General features: G+C 38.6%; 1 protein-coding gene across 6 annotated transcripts in view; it reads right to left on the reverse strand.

The window, feature by feature from the left end:
* Positions 1 to 14,735, reverse strand: part of LOC101033438 (cyclic AMP-dependent transcription factor ATF-7) — a 114,119-nt gene that overhangs the window by 76,013 nt on the left and 23,371 nt on the right. For 5 of the 6 annotated variants that reach the window (XM_074402686.1, XM_039472072.2, XM_003939239.4 and 2 more), the window contains exon 2: positions 13,578 to 13,646. The exons of the other annotated variant lie outside the window; for it this stretch is intronic. In XM_074402686.1, coding sequence (XP_074258787.1) covers positions 13,578 to 13,632 — 55 coding nt within the window. In that variant the 5' untranslated portion in view covers positions 13,633 to 13,646. The remainder of the gene's footprint in view (positions 1 to 13,577; positions 13,647 to 14,735) is intronic. 6 annotated transcript variants of the gene reach the window in all.

Below are 14,735 nucleotides of genomic sequence, written 5' to 3' on the forward strand. Positions count from 1 at the left end.
TGCTATGATGTCAAAGAAAGACAGGATGTGAGACCTGAGTGCGGAATTGTATTATTCAACAGGTAAGATCTTCTATGCAGCCATATGCCAAAAATGTCAGAGAATAAGCAAGTTAGTAATCACTGAGCAGATCATACATCTCACTATCCTGTTGTTCTAATCATACCTTAATTACACCTTAGTCATATTTCCTCTTACCAATAAGTATGGCAGCCACCAGAACAAAAGCCCCAATTACTACATGGCACTAGTCAAAGCAAGATACCCATCCTTTGTATGTGGGAGCTTATGGGCATAAAACTAAGGCAAGAAAGAAGGAAATATGGATCAGGAAGTAACCTAGCCTAGAATACACAAAGATGACACCCACAATGCTCCTCTGTGCTTTTTAGTAGACGATGCTGAAGCCATGAAGGCACCAGTTTTCTAGTTCTGTCTACATTTCTGATTGGGCAAAAATTAATTTTCTTTCCTCTTTAGAATCATGTCCTTGCTGCAAAATGATGGTGGTTTACCTCAGAAAGTAGACACATTTCAGTAGCATTACCAGGCAAATAAAAACACTGTATATTAAGGCTGAGGCAGCTGCAGAAAGATTTCTTCATTTTCATAAGAATTTATATATATATACACACATACACACACACACACACACACACACACATATATATATATGTATTTCCCCCCCCACAGGCAGAGCTCAGCTACAGATTTAGCTTAGCTCTCTTTGGTATGGCAGCTAGATATATAGATCAGTAACAAACTATATCAAATACTTAGTTGACTGATTTGGACCATTATCCAAAAAACATTACTTACTCATTTTTTTCTAGGCTGGATGTGCATACAGAAAAATAATAAGGAAGTAATTTAACAGAGTAGTTAAGAGTGCTGGTCTGGAGTCTAACCATCTGGGTTTGTGTTACAACTCCATCATAAAATACTGAGTAACCCTGTACAAGTTAGTTCTCTGAGCCTTAGTTTTCTCCTTGGTAATTCTCCCTCAGAGGTTGTTTGGATTAAATAAAACATCCCTGTAAAGTACTTTGGCATAGTACATGATAAAAGCTCAGTGAGCTATAATTATTGCTGCTGTTGTATCAATAAAATCAAACAATTTTCATTGTATTTTATTCACTCCCTTCCCTGTATGCTTTCTGAATGGAAAGATCATTTTCCCATACCTAATATAAATATATTTCCTCTAAATTGTGTATGTATATATGCATACATTACCTGTTAATATGCACTAACTGATGTTAACCCTGACCAACATGCTAAGAACCTTCTCTAGTCTAATGTTCACTTTACCACAGAGTCAGTTCAGTCTGACAAGTTAAGAAAGTAAGTGATCCAAGACTAGCATATTCTTACATTTAGTCAAATATAGAGGGTAAAGAGACATTATCTCTATGGAAAAAAAAAAAAAAGATATTACTCCATACCAAGGAGCTAGAATTCTAAGCAGACAGGAAGCATGAGTCCTAGAACTAAAGAAATCAGTACTTCTCCTTCCCCTATATTTTATCAATCGAAATTTTCCAGAGTGGGTAAAGGAGGAAATGGTTCTTTCTTTTCAAATTAAGTTGGTTCCAGTGTTTATCTGGGCTATTCTTAACATTTATACTTCTCAAGTAGCTTCATTTTTTATTTTTATTTTTATTTTTTGGTAGTGTCAGGGTCTCGCTTTGTTACCCAGGTTCATCTTGAAACCCTGGCTTCAAGCAGTCCTCCTGCCTTGGCCTCCCAAGGTGCTGGGATTATAGGCATGAGCTTCTAGTAAAAGAAGCTGAGATAGCCCAAAATAAAATGCAAAAGTAAACCTGTGTATCTTGTACATCTTCATAAACTTAAATATCTCCTTTGGTAACGGACCATTCTACCTATGCCTGTCTACATCTGTGATCCCCTAACCCCAAATAAAAACATCCATTTCTTTATGTAGCAGTATCACAGTTGTCATTAAACCAATTCATATTGAAGTGTGAATGATAGCCCCCATAGAGTTCTCCATAGTTTTCAAAGAACTTCGTAATTTACATGAATCTTTAGTTAGTGTAGAAGTACAAAAGTTTATTTCTGGATGGGGAATCTTTGCACTGATCTTCTTCAATCATATATAAAGCTGCCCATGGGAAGAAGGGAGAGAAGGAGACGTTATTGTACTCAACCTAATCAAAGAAAAAAGAATCAATCTACTTCCTTTTGCTAACCCGAATATCTTGATTCCCCAGATCCAGCCCATTCAGTGTTCATCTTGTCCTTGCTCCTAACACCTAGAATCAATAAAATGTCAGTAGGCAAGCTAATTCCTATAACATCAGAGAGACCCCCAGCAGAGAAGAAGAAAGGCTGGCCACCTACATCTCCCTGGATAAATGCTTGGAGTTTTAGGTAGAACTTGGAGCTGTGGAACCTCCCACATCTAATTTTCTCTCCCTTTCTTTCCTAACAATTTCTAGTTACATGCTTATCTACTCACAACTTAAAAAAATTAGAGGGCTATATGATTCCTACTACACGACATTCTAGAAAAAGTGAAACTACAGAGACAGTAAAAAGATCAGTAGTGGCCGGGCATGGTGGCTCAAGCCTGTAATCCCAGCACTTTGGGAGGCCGAGGTGGGTGGATCACGAGGTCAAGAGATCAAGACCATCCTGGTCAACATGGTGAAACCCCGTCTCTACTAAAAATACAAAAAAATTAGCTGAGTAGCTGGGCACGTGCCTGTAATCCCAGCTACTCAGGAGGCTGAGGCAGGAGAATTGCCTGAACCCAGGAGGTGGAGGTTGCAGTGAGCCGAGATTGCGCCATTGCACTCCAGCCTGGGTAACAAGAGCGAAACTCCGTCTCAAAAAAAAAAAAAAAGATCAGTAGTTACCAGGGGTTCAGGAGGGTGGGATGAATAGGTGGAGCACAGAAGATTTTTATGGCAGTCAGACTATTCCATATGGTATTTTTATTATTATTGTTGTTGTTATTTATTTATTTATTTATTTTAAGACGGGGTTTCACCATGTTTGTCAGGCTGGTCTTGAACTCCCGACCTCAGGTGATCCACCTGCCTTGCCCTCAAAGTGCTTGGATTACAGGCATGAGCTACCATGCCCAGCCTATGGTATTATTATAGTAGATACATATGTGATACACATATGGTATATATGTATGTGATACACATATAGTAGATACACTTGTGAAACCCCGAAGAATATATAGGCAGTGAACACTAATGAAAACTATGGCCTTTAGCTAATAATAATGTATCAGTGTTGGCTCAACAACCATAAAAAATATAGCACACTGATGCAAGATGTTAACAATAAAGGAAACTGTGGGTTGGGGTGGAGTGAGGAGGTATATGGGAACGCTCTGTACTCTCCACTCAATTTTTTCTATATACTTACCACTGTTCTAAAAAATAGGCTATTAATTACTTTTAATAGAGGAAACACTGATTAATAATAGCCAAGATAAGCTGTATAAAAAGGATGTAAAAATGTAAAAAATTAAGGCTGTAGGGCTTGATCACAAACAGTAACTAAAGGACAGTAACTAAAGACAGGAAAGAAGCTTGAGGAAGTGAAGGACGGAAAGACAACCACACAGTGGCATTTTATAGTGACTGGTGTGCAAACAACTAAAATAAATTTATTTCCCTCGGAGAAAGAGAACAGAAGCCAAGACACTTATAAGGGACACTGAATTTCTCAGCAGAAAAATCCCCCCCATTAAGCCTCTGGCATACTGAGGAGTATCACCCTGATGCCTCTCCCTGTGGCTAAGGAATCAGAGCTTGTCATTGTAACCAAGTCAGCAACCCGTGCTGGTGCCAATCTTTATAGTGGATTGAGCTATTTTTCAGGAAAAGCAAGGGATAATTGCCCAGTATCAAAAGAAGATCTGACCCTTGGGAGGAGAAAGGAGGTGTTCCTTTTGCCACAGGATGGTTCTCTCTGGAATAACATAAATGGCTCTTTGAGAGACCATGTCTTTGATAAGCAGCGCTGCAACTCTGACAGCCAATCTGCTGAATGCCGAACAGAGCACTCAGCTTTCTACAATGACTCAAAGGACACAGCCAGGCTGCAGATTTATTCTGCTGACTTTCCCTGCACAACCACTCAAGTTTTTCAAAGGCAAAAAGGAAGAACTCTTGCCTTTCAATCCAGGGAATTGCAAATTCCACTGGGATTTAAAGACAGAGCTATGTTTGTTCAAAATTTGACATCATTGATGTGAACAACAAGATTTAAAAGCTTGGAATTACCGCTGGCAATTTTAGCAGTTAGAGCAGAAGTTGGTTCAGCACTTCAATCTGCCCGCAGAATCAGCAGCCACACAAGGGCACATGGTGTGCCAGACTGGGAATGAGCTAATTTCACAAAATTCATTCTCATTCTCTTTGTACTTTCACAGACAATTGCAAATAGTCCAGATTCTTACCAAAGCACAAATACAAAGATAGCATATTTCACTGCACAAAGAAATTTCAAAGTAAAAACACAAAGGCACTGTTACAAAGAAATAAACCTCAAAGCTTCCATCTTTTCTCCATGATGCTTTCCTTCTTGAACTCCTATCCTTAACGTGATAATTTTGTGAGAGAAAACTTTAAAAAGCAACATCTCCCTACAATAAACTATTAAAAGCATTTCTTCTTCACAACTTGTATGTCAATTCTTCAAGATGAAATTTTGAAACAGCAAAGGATTCTACACATTCTACCTCAAAAGAAAGAGCCATGTGCTATAATTTAAATGACAAGCTCTCTGTGGTTAAATAGATTAAACCCTTAACAGACAAAAGAAAATTAGGCTTGAGAGTTAAAATACCCAATTTCTGTTTAAAACATTTTTTCTTATCTTATGATAAGCAAACAAACAAACAGAAATCCCCTCAAATTTAGGGGTAATCAGTTCTACTGTGATTTTTAAAAATATGTATTATTGTACTAAGCACACTTATACAATAGGTACTGAAGCAAAGGGATTAGCAAAACAGCACAGAAAATCACAAGCAGAAAACCAGAATAAAAGTTTTCCCCAAACAAAATACATAACCTTTTCACAAAAATTAATGGAAAGAGGACAAAAATAAAGATGTTTTGCTTTATAAATAATATTGGCAAACACTATACTTTATGTATTCAGTTTTTAGACATAACCAAAGGCCTGACATTTAACGAAATGTCAAATAGCACTGTCACACTTTCAGAAGGTTTATCATTTGGTAATAAACTCTATTCAGATCAAACTCTCAATGTGACTGTACTCCATAATTTTCTCAAAATATTCTAAAGTCCAATTTAAAAGGGACTTTGGGGCAGGTGCAGTTGTTAACAACGGTAATCCCAACTACTTGGGAGCCTTAAGTGAGAGGATTACTTTAGGCTAAGAGTTTGAGACCAGCCTGGACAGCACAGCAAGACTGTGTCTTTAAAAATAAAAACATAAAATTAGCCAAGCATGGTGGTGTGCACCTGTAGTCCAAGCTACTCAGGAGGCTGAAGCAGGAGGACTGCCTGAGCCCAGGAGTTGGAGGTTTCAGTGAATTATGATTGTACTATACTCCAGCCTGGGTGACAGAACAAGACCCTATCTCTATAAAGATAAATAAATAAAAGTGGTATTGTGTTTAAGTCACTGGCATATAGTTAAAAAGCTTAAGTTTGCCCAGTCACAACCCTTTGAGCAGAATGTTGAAATTGTTTTTCTCTTCAGAAAAATCTTCCAGAGAGCATCTCTTGTACCTTGTTCATAATGTACAATTTATTGGCATTTCTTTTCCTTTCTAAATGGCCAGGAGGGAAGAAGAGCTCCACAGCCACTGTATGTGGTTAGTAATGGCGCTTTTACTTGTCATTGTACAAAGCCTGTTAAATATTTACAACACAGACAGCAATATCTAGTCCTAAACACCCAGTTGTGAGTTTGAATTTTTTTAGAAATAAATCTATGACAAGTTTTCCCCAGCAAAACGCCAGACGACTTTACTAACAGCTTCAAGAGACCCAGCGGGTCCAAAGGAGCAGTTATAGGCCATCTGGTGATTACTTATTATTATTTATACAGCACTGTAGATGTACACACAGATGTGTTATGAATCCACATACAGAGAGGCCCTAACAAGGGCTTCAGACAGAATGCAACTGCTGAGCAAGTCAATCTGCATTAAAGAAATACACTAACCAGAGAGAGGGAGTATGCTGGCTGCTTTTTAATCTGCTGCATTAGCTGGAAGACTGTTCGATAAAAGAATGAAGAATTCTATACAATGCCAATAACTTGTAAGTCAACAACCTAGCTATATGCTATATGTAGTTTTGCCAGGGTGGCAAAAGAAGGATAAATGAAAGACAGGTTCTCAGATTCAGAAGGCACTTTGTAAACTCAGCAATCTGTAAAAGAAGGGAGTAGGAAAGAGGCCTCTTAACTTAGGAAGAACTTAGCTACAAAGACAGGATTTTATTTTTTTTTCTAACAGGAATACTCTGAGAACAGCTTCTAAGCTCCCATTTCAAATACTAACTTATACCTAAGAAAAACGAGAGTAAATAACTGAAAAATGTCACCTTAATTTATAATGGGTATATTGCCAATTAGATTCACACAGCCTTTTTTGGGAGGGGCAGACCGGAGCAAGGATGCTTTTAATCTTCTGAGCTCTAGTAAACATACATATATTTGTTTAAATATAACATGAAAGACAAAAATAGCCAACTATATGTTTCTAAGGGCAAGTGTCAAGAGTATTAGATATGACATTAAGAAACTTGAGTTTAATTACATCTCTACATTTTAAAAATCCCAGTCCCAGGCCAGGTGCAGTGGCTGACGCCTGTAATCAAAACACTTTGGGAGGCCAAGGCAGGCGGATCACCTGAGGTCAGGAGTTTCAGACCAGCCTGGCCAACATGGCAACACCCCGTTTCTACTACAAAATACAAAAATTAGTTGGGCATGGTGGTGGGCACTTGTAGTCCCAGCTACTGGAGAGACAGGCAAGAGAATCACTTGAACCTGGGAGGTGGAGGTTGCAATGAGCCAAGATTGCACCACTGCGCTCCAGCCTGGGCGACAGAGCGAGACTCCATCTTAAAAAAAAAAAAAAAAAAAAAAAAAAAAAAAAAAAAATCCAGTCCCAATTTTGTCTATATGATGCATAAAAGTGGTCTACTTCCACCACAGGTTACTGAAACATCCAGAGAGTGAACTGAAAGTTACTACGAAGTCAACATATTACAAAAAATAAGGTTAGCATTTGGCCTAATTTGTGTATAATGCCATGTATTTTCAGCTGCCTGACAGCATGCAGGCACTCTTACCAGATGGGAACTAGATGAATTATTGAATGAAATATGAATTATTAAATAAAAATTAGAATTTTTAAAAACTCTTGGCAGAGGATGGGGAAAAAAGGCTTATTTGTTTGTCTGAAATTGCTTTCACCTGTCGAAACATGTAAACATGGCATATACTACCACAAATGGCATTTACCTACCAGAGCCATTGCTTCCACTTGTAATTCTGCAATTCAAGATGCTTCCCTAACATAAAGAATCAGTAATCACCACCAACTCATTCTTTCCTGCTTTTCTTTTGTGCTTATCCAAGGTAATAGGGAAACTTGCCAAAGGGAGAGAATTAAAGATCCAGAGTCCCACAGTACCAGTATGGCCCATTTAATGGGAGGGCTGGGATAATAGGAATAATCTCTGTAGATTTGTGTTGTATAGGCAATAAAACATATACCTTTGCAGCATGCCAGCCTTTAACCAATCATAGGAGCTATTTGTTGCCTCATATATTACAGAGCAATAGAGATTTAAGGGATAATGTTCATGGAGGCAGAGGATACGAAGCAATAAACAGCTTTGGAGGTTGGTTAAATGCCAAGTGAAGCCAGGACTACAACACCATAAACATTATTCCTATTATATGACAAGATAAGGAAGTACAAGAAGCTGCCCTCAATCCCATCACAACAAGGCTCTATCACTATTGTTGGCCTTAGAAAGGAAAAGCAGGCCCCAGAGGTCTATGAGTTAGTTATATGTTTCCTGTCTCAGAAAGATATGAAGAGAATTTCAACCTGTACCTAAATGTCCTCTGGGAGAAGAAAAGAAGATCTGATAGTAGATATTTTCAAGGAAAAAAAGAGTAATAGCCCCTCAGGGTCACACTGGACAGAGAAATAATCAAAGGATTTTTCCTTAAAAGGACAGAGGTGGGCTGGGTGTAGTGGCTCACGTCTGTAATCGCAGCACTTTGGGAGGCCAAGACCAGCCTGGCCAACATGGCCAAACCCCTTCTCTACTAAAAATACAAAAAAAATTAGCCAGGTGTGGTGGCGCCTGTAATCCCAGCTACTAGGGAGGCTGAGGCAGGAGAATTGCTAGAACCCAGGAGGCAGAGGTTGCAGTGAGCCAAGATCACACCACTGTACTCTAGCCTCAGCGACAAGAGCGAAACTCCTCTCCAAAAATAAAAAATAAAAATAAAAAAAAGGACAGGTGATAGAGAATATAGTTATGACAGAAACCTTTCTCACTGGATAAGAGCAGGATGATACTAACTCTCCATAAGTAATATCTCCTCAGGGGAAATGTGTTCCTCTTCTTAAGGAAATTGACATTCTAAGAAATAAGCTGATTATGACCAGCTTCTATTCAAACACTTGATTATGGTAACCAGAAGGGCTACTTAAATTGCATAATTTATACTGCAAACCCGTGTCATGTGACTGAGAGGAAGACATAGGAATAAAGAATTTGTTGATCCCCTAAACAAAAAAACTGGGCATAAAGCATTCTAAAGATAAGTTATCTAACTGCATCCACATGAAATAACATCTAAAATTCAAGATTAGTGACAGAGACATAGTTATGTATTCCTGCTTCCACACACAATGGAACTTTATAATCCATATTTAAGTAAAAGTGTCCTCCAAAAGTATTAAAAACTTATAAGACTTCCTATTAGCAGATTCAGTATCAAACTATATTGCTATAATTTTAACAATAATACAAAGCTGTTTTATAGTCACAATGTCTTTAAATAGATGCTATCTTATAAACATTTCAAAAACCTATACAACTCAGATTCAACCAGTCCTCTGCCAAGAGGGTATCTGGGGCACTGTCGCCTTAACAACACTCACCCCATTCTCAGGAGGCAGCTCTATTAACTACTCCTCTACCACATTCCACAGAGAGGTATTAGCAGGGATATTGCTATCCCTGAGTTCCTCTTCATAAGGTTGATGAGGCCTCAAGAGAAACAAAAAAATCTCAACAGGAGAATAGGATTAACAGGGCTAAAAAACCCAATCACCTGTCTTTTCCAGTAAGAATGCAGACAACACAACCTTCAGCAGCTTTTTTTTTTAAGTACGTGCAGCATATTTAGAACTCAGCTGTGTCACATCAGACTTACTGTTGGGAAGTGGATCATGAACAGAATCCAAAAATAACAGCCATTAAAGACCTAGCAACCAAAACATGTTTACGTATCCATTGAAAGCCTAGTGGTTTTGATTATACAGTGAAGAGTATAATCCACTAGTCTATTTTAGGTGAATTTTCCTTTCACCTTCCCTTAATATTAAGGCATAGGATGATTTCTGACTTTAGGAATGTATAGGGTAAAGTCTGGGCAATGAACAGATATTGAAATAATGCAAGATTCCTATAGTTTTGTTTGTTTTTTTAAGAAACAGTATCCTGAATTATAATTGTTTTGATTCCTACTTCCTCTACCTGGTAGAAACCACTGCTTTTTGAGACTTCTATGGGAGCAGGTTCTAAACCATGTCTTGCAAAAATTATCATGGTCCTTATTACCCATCTTGGGACTTACATAGCCTTTTTATTATTCTACCATTTCTGGAAGAAAGAACTTGAATCAATGACAAATGGATTATAAATAGCTTGAAAGGCTCAAGGTGGCTCCAGAATGAAACCATTCTCAAGGGATATTAAGGAAGTTGGATGACAGGCCAAGGGTAGTTCACTTTACCGAATTTATCTTCTCTGCCAGATTTTCACTATTTCATATCACATAAAGCAATCACAGTAAATCTTGTAGAGATCCCAATCTAGAGCTATTTGTTACCAGATAGTGGGAGAAACTTGGAAGAGACTAAATATTACTAAAGAACTATAATCTTACCTGACTATAAAGATTTGACATGCAAAGGAGGTAAAGGGATGAATCATACTACCTTCAAAGCCTTAAGCTGTACTTTTGTATCCTTTTTCTATGAAACAAGTACCTTGAATCCAAAAGAAGAAGGTAGCAATGTTCCACACTCACCTTCCTACTGAGGGGAAAAAAGCTTTTAGAACCTAAGCCAGAGGTTATAATGAATCCTAATAATCAAAATACCAATGAGTAATTCAGAAACAGGAGAGAGATGTGGAGGAAGGAAATGGCTTCTGGTAAATGGAACCCAACCTTACCAAAAGGAACCAAAGTCAAAAGTCCCTACTATTTTCCTACCTCCAGTCCAAAACAGAGCAAAACAAAAACAAATTTCATAAATCTGTGACATTTCACAAATTTCAGTGGATACTACTCTCTTCTGATGAGACAGCTTGAAGAGATGTTTATATCTTTCTTCCTCAGAGAGCTTAAGAGATGCTTTTCTTGTGTATTCCTTATTTTTACCATCTATTCTACTTCTTTGCAAAGTCCTTGTCGGTGGTTTTAAGCATATAACATATAAGGGGAGTTCAGGAGTTGAGTAGCTTAAATAATAATTGAAGAAAAATAATGGTAAGTATGAGAAAAATAAATCTTTTCACAAAAATGCATATTTTTTCAAGTAAAAATGTAAAAGTAAGAAGTAAAAAAGGGGGCCGGGTGCAGTGGCTCAAGCCTGTAATCCCAGCACTTTGGGAGGCCGAGGCAGGTGGATCACGAGGTCAAGAGATCGAGACCATCCTGGTCAACATGGTGAAACCCCGTCTCTACTAAAAATACAAAACATTAGCTGGGCATGGTGGCGCGTGCCTGTAATCCCAGCTACTCAGGAGGCTGAGGCAGGAGAATTGCCTGAGCCCAGGAGGCGGAGGTTGCGGTGAGCTGAGATCGCGCCATTGCACTCCAGCCTGGGTAACAAGAGCGAAACTCCATCTCAAAAAAAAAAAAAAAAAGAAGAAGAAGTAAAAAAGGTACCAGGTATTGGTTGTAAGCATCAGAGTAAATAGTATTATCTGATTCACATGTAAAAATTTGGAGAGATCTTTTTATAAAAAACGCCGGGCGCGGTGGCTCAAGCCTGTAATCCCAGCACTTTGGGAGGCCGAGGCGGGTGGATCACGAGGTCGAGAGATCGAGACCATCCTGGTCAACATGGTGAAACCCCGTCTCTACTAAAGATACAAAAAATTAGCTGGGCATGGTGGCACGTGCCTGTAATCCCAGCTACTCAGGAGGCTGAGGCAGGAGAATTGCCTGAACCCAGGAGACGGAGGTTGCGGTGAGCCGAGATCGCGCCATTGCACTCCAGCCTGGGTAACAAGAGCGAAACTCCATCTCAAAAAAAAAAAAAAAATTTATTTATTTTGAGACAGTGTCTTGCCCTGTTGCCCAGGCTGGAGCACAGTGGCATGATCATGGCTCACTGCAGCCTCAAACACCTGGAGTCATGTGATCCTCCTGCATCAGTCTCCCAAGTAGCTGGGACTACAGGAATGTGCCAACATGCCTAGTTAATTTTTATTTATTTTATTTTTTTTTTTGCAGAGACAGGGTCTTGCTATGTTGTCCAGGCTGGTCTCAAACTCCTGAGCTCAAGCAATTGCCCTGTCTTAGACACTGAAAGTGCTGGAATTACAGGCATGAGCTACCACACTGGGCTAGGAGAGATCATTTTTAGAAATGTATTTTAATAAAGCTGTCTGAAAAGTGAAACAAATATATTCTATTTTCCCAACTGGCTTTTACTGAAAATATTTATATATATCCATATGCATATGGATATATATATATATATATATATATATATTTTTTTTTAAATGGGGAAACATGCAGTTAATAATAAAGTTGAAAACTTTGACATGAAAGGAAATCTGCTGAGGCAGGGAAGCCCGTTAGCCTTTCCCAAGGCACTGTTGCAAAAGTGCACTGCTAAAGCCATTGGGGAAAAAATAGAAAAATTAAAAAAGAAAATCCACCCTAGGATGCCAAATACTGCAGAATACACTGGCTTTATTGGTCTTTTTTGAAAATTTTAGCATTTACTGGAATTTGGAATCTTCCTTCTGTTCATTCCTTGTCACCATCCCCATTTTATCTACCTCTCGAATTCATAGGAGTCTCTGAAATTTAGCTCTTCTTTTTGTCCATTGTATAATTATATTATACAATGTTTAATATAACTAGTCTGTAATCTCATATACCACCAGTGTCAGTGGACAGTCACATGACATATTCCTAAGTGAAAAGAAACTCAACCCTTTAAGTTTTATAAAATGAATTAATGAAGGCAAATAAAACTTTCTTTTTATTCCTTTCTTCATCCTTTGTGGAACATGGCAGTAGGGGAAGGTCTAGGAAGAACAGTTAAGATGATGCAAAATGAAAAAAAGGCAACTTCAACAAAATTCCTTTATTAAAAAGGCATATGATAAAAAATGACATAAGATATACACATAGGAATATAATTATGTGACAGCTGACACATAGAACAATGCATTTAGGGCATTACACAGAGAAAATGTTCGTATAATGCTGTGAGATCTCAAGTTCTATATTTGGATTTGTCTTTCCTAGATAGATATCTGCCTTAGCTGCTAACAATGATTTTCTGGATCAACAGTCAAAATAAACTTTTTTTTCTTTATTTACAAAATTCAAATAGATTCTGACAAATTGGGGTTCACGATGAATGTGTACATTCTCAGCTGGCTCTCCAAATATGTTAAGCAGACTTTTACATCCATGCAGTTTGAGGAGAAAACACTTTTTTTTTTTTTTTGAGACAGAGTTTCACTCTTGTCATCCAGGCTGGAGTGCAGTGGCACAATCTTGGTTCACCACAACCTCCACCTCCTGGGTTCAAGCGATTCTCCTGCCTCAGCCTTCTGAGTAGTTGGGATTATAGGCATGTGCCACCATGCCTAACTAATTTTGTATTTTTAGTAGGGATGAGGTTTTGGCCAGGCTGGTCTCGAACTCCCGACCTCAGGTAATCTGCCTGTCTCGGCCTCCCAAAGTGCTGGGATTACAGGCGTGATCCACTGCACCCCGCCTGAAGAGAAAACATTTCTAAACTTGCTTTGTATTTAGATGGACAGCTTTAGAAAGAAGGAGAGAGCAACATGTATTCTTCCACACTGTGTGGTGGGAAACAAACACCAGTAGAATAACAATATGGAAGAGAGCAAGGCAGATTTCATTACAGTAGAGTGCCTACACTTCCTCATAACTTGGATTTACACACTGCAAATCCTCTGATCTGATTACCTCCAGTGATCACGTAAAATACCGGCTTTAAACTCTTTGCCTTAGTGATAAAACAGCCACTTTGATTCACAACGAGACATTCACAATAAAGTATATTGTAAACGTACCTGTCCACAGCCTGGGGCATTGCACACAAACGGTCTGTCGTCTCCCATATTTCATATAGCAGAGCGGAGCTGAGGAGGGGGAGGTGGGGGAAAAAGTTATGTTAAATATGCTGGAGCAAAAAAAAAAAGTGCTTCAAAAATATCAACCCTAGAAACAGGTGTTCCACGAATGCTATCTATCAAAGTTGTAAACACAGGCTACTTTGGGGAGACCCATTAGACAGGTGGTGTATGATCTACTGTGCCTCAACTGAAACTCTTAATTAGAAAGATTGAGATCTAAATAGTCGAGGAATTTCAAACCTTTGCTAGATTTTCCCTCTTTCTACTACAGTATATAACACACTTCTCCAATCTGCTGAATTACAACTAGTGCAGTTCCCTATGTCAATAAATTCACTGAACGCTCGATGCGGAAGCCATATTTCTGAACTAGAGAAGACCAAAATTTGTCATTTAATTAATTAAGGGATTATAGGAGGGGTGCTCCATTTTACAGGGCCATAATCTGGCTCCCTGGTGTATAAACTACGAGACTGTTGGCAAGGGCTGTTTATCCCATATTATTGCCAAAGAAAACAAAGCACCCATCCTATTGGGCTACACGGGAAATGGTTTTCATTAATAAAAAAATAAAAATAAAAACCAGCAGCCTCCTCCTCCCCCCACCAATCGTCTGTGGCAAATGGAGAAATATTGATGCCCTTCCCCCCTCTGATTCTATTTATGGCTAGGTTTTTAAAAGCAGCAATAAAACAAATGTCGACTCTTTGGGGGTTTGCTGGGTGAATATGTTCCGGCTGTTTGTGCTGCTCTAGGCCAGTGTTCTTGGGCTGCTCTGCTGCAGCCAACAGATGTGTGCTGCTGCAGGGGATAAAAGAAATGGCACTAAAAGGCATCACCATCCATCCCTTCTATTTCTCTGAAGACTTTAACAGGGTTTATACTGTTTTTTAAATTATTGAAGCTAAACTCTCAAAGTGTTTATTGAAATTCTTTGTTGAAGAACAGTAATTCCAATCTGAATGTGTGGGAGAAATTTCTCATATCCCAACTAGGAATAAAAATAGAAGTGGAGATGGATAAAGATTAGAAATGCAAATCACAGTAAAAACAATTCCTAAAAGATAAACAGCATTTTGCAAGAGTGGAAGAGAA

The sequence above is a fragment of the Saimiri boliviensis genome, chromosome 7 (assembly GCF_048565385.1).
Source record: "Saimiri boliviensis isolate mSaiBol1 chromosome 7, mSaiBol1.pri, whole genome shotgun sequence".
Lineage (NCBI taxonomy): Eukaryota > Metazoa > Chordata > Mammalia > Primates > Cebidae > Saimiri > Saimiri boliviensis.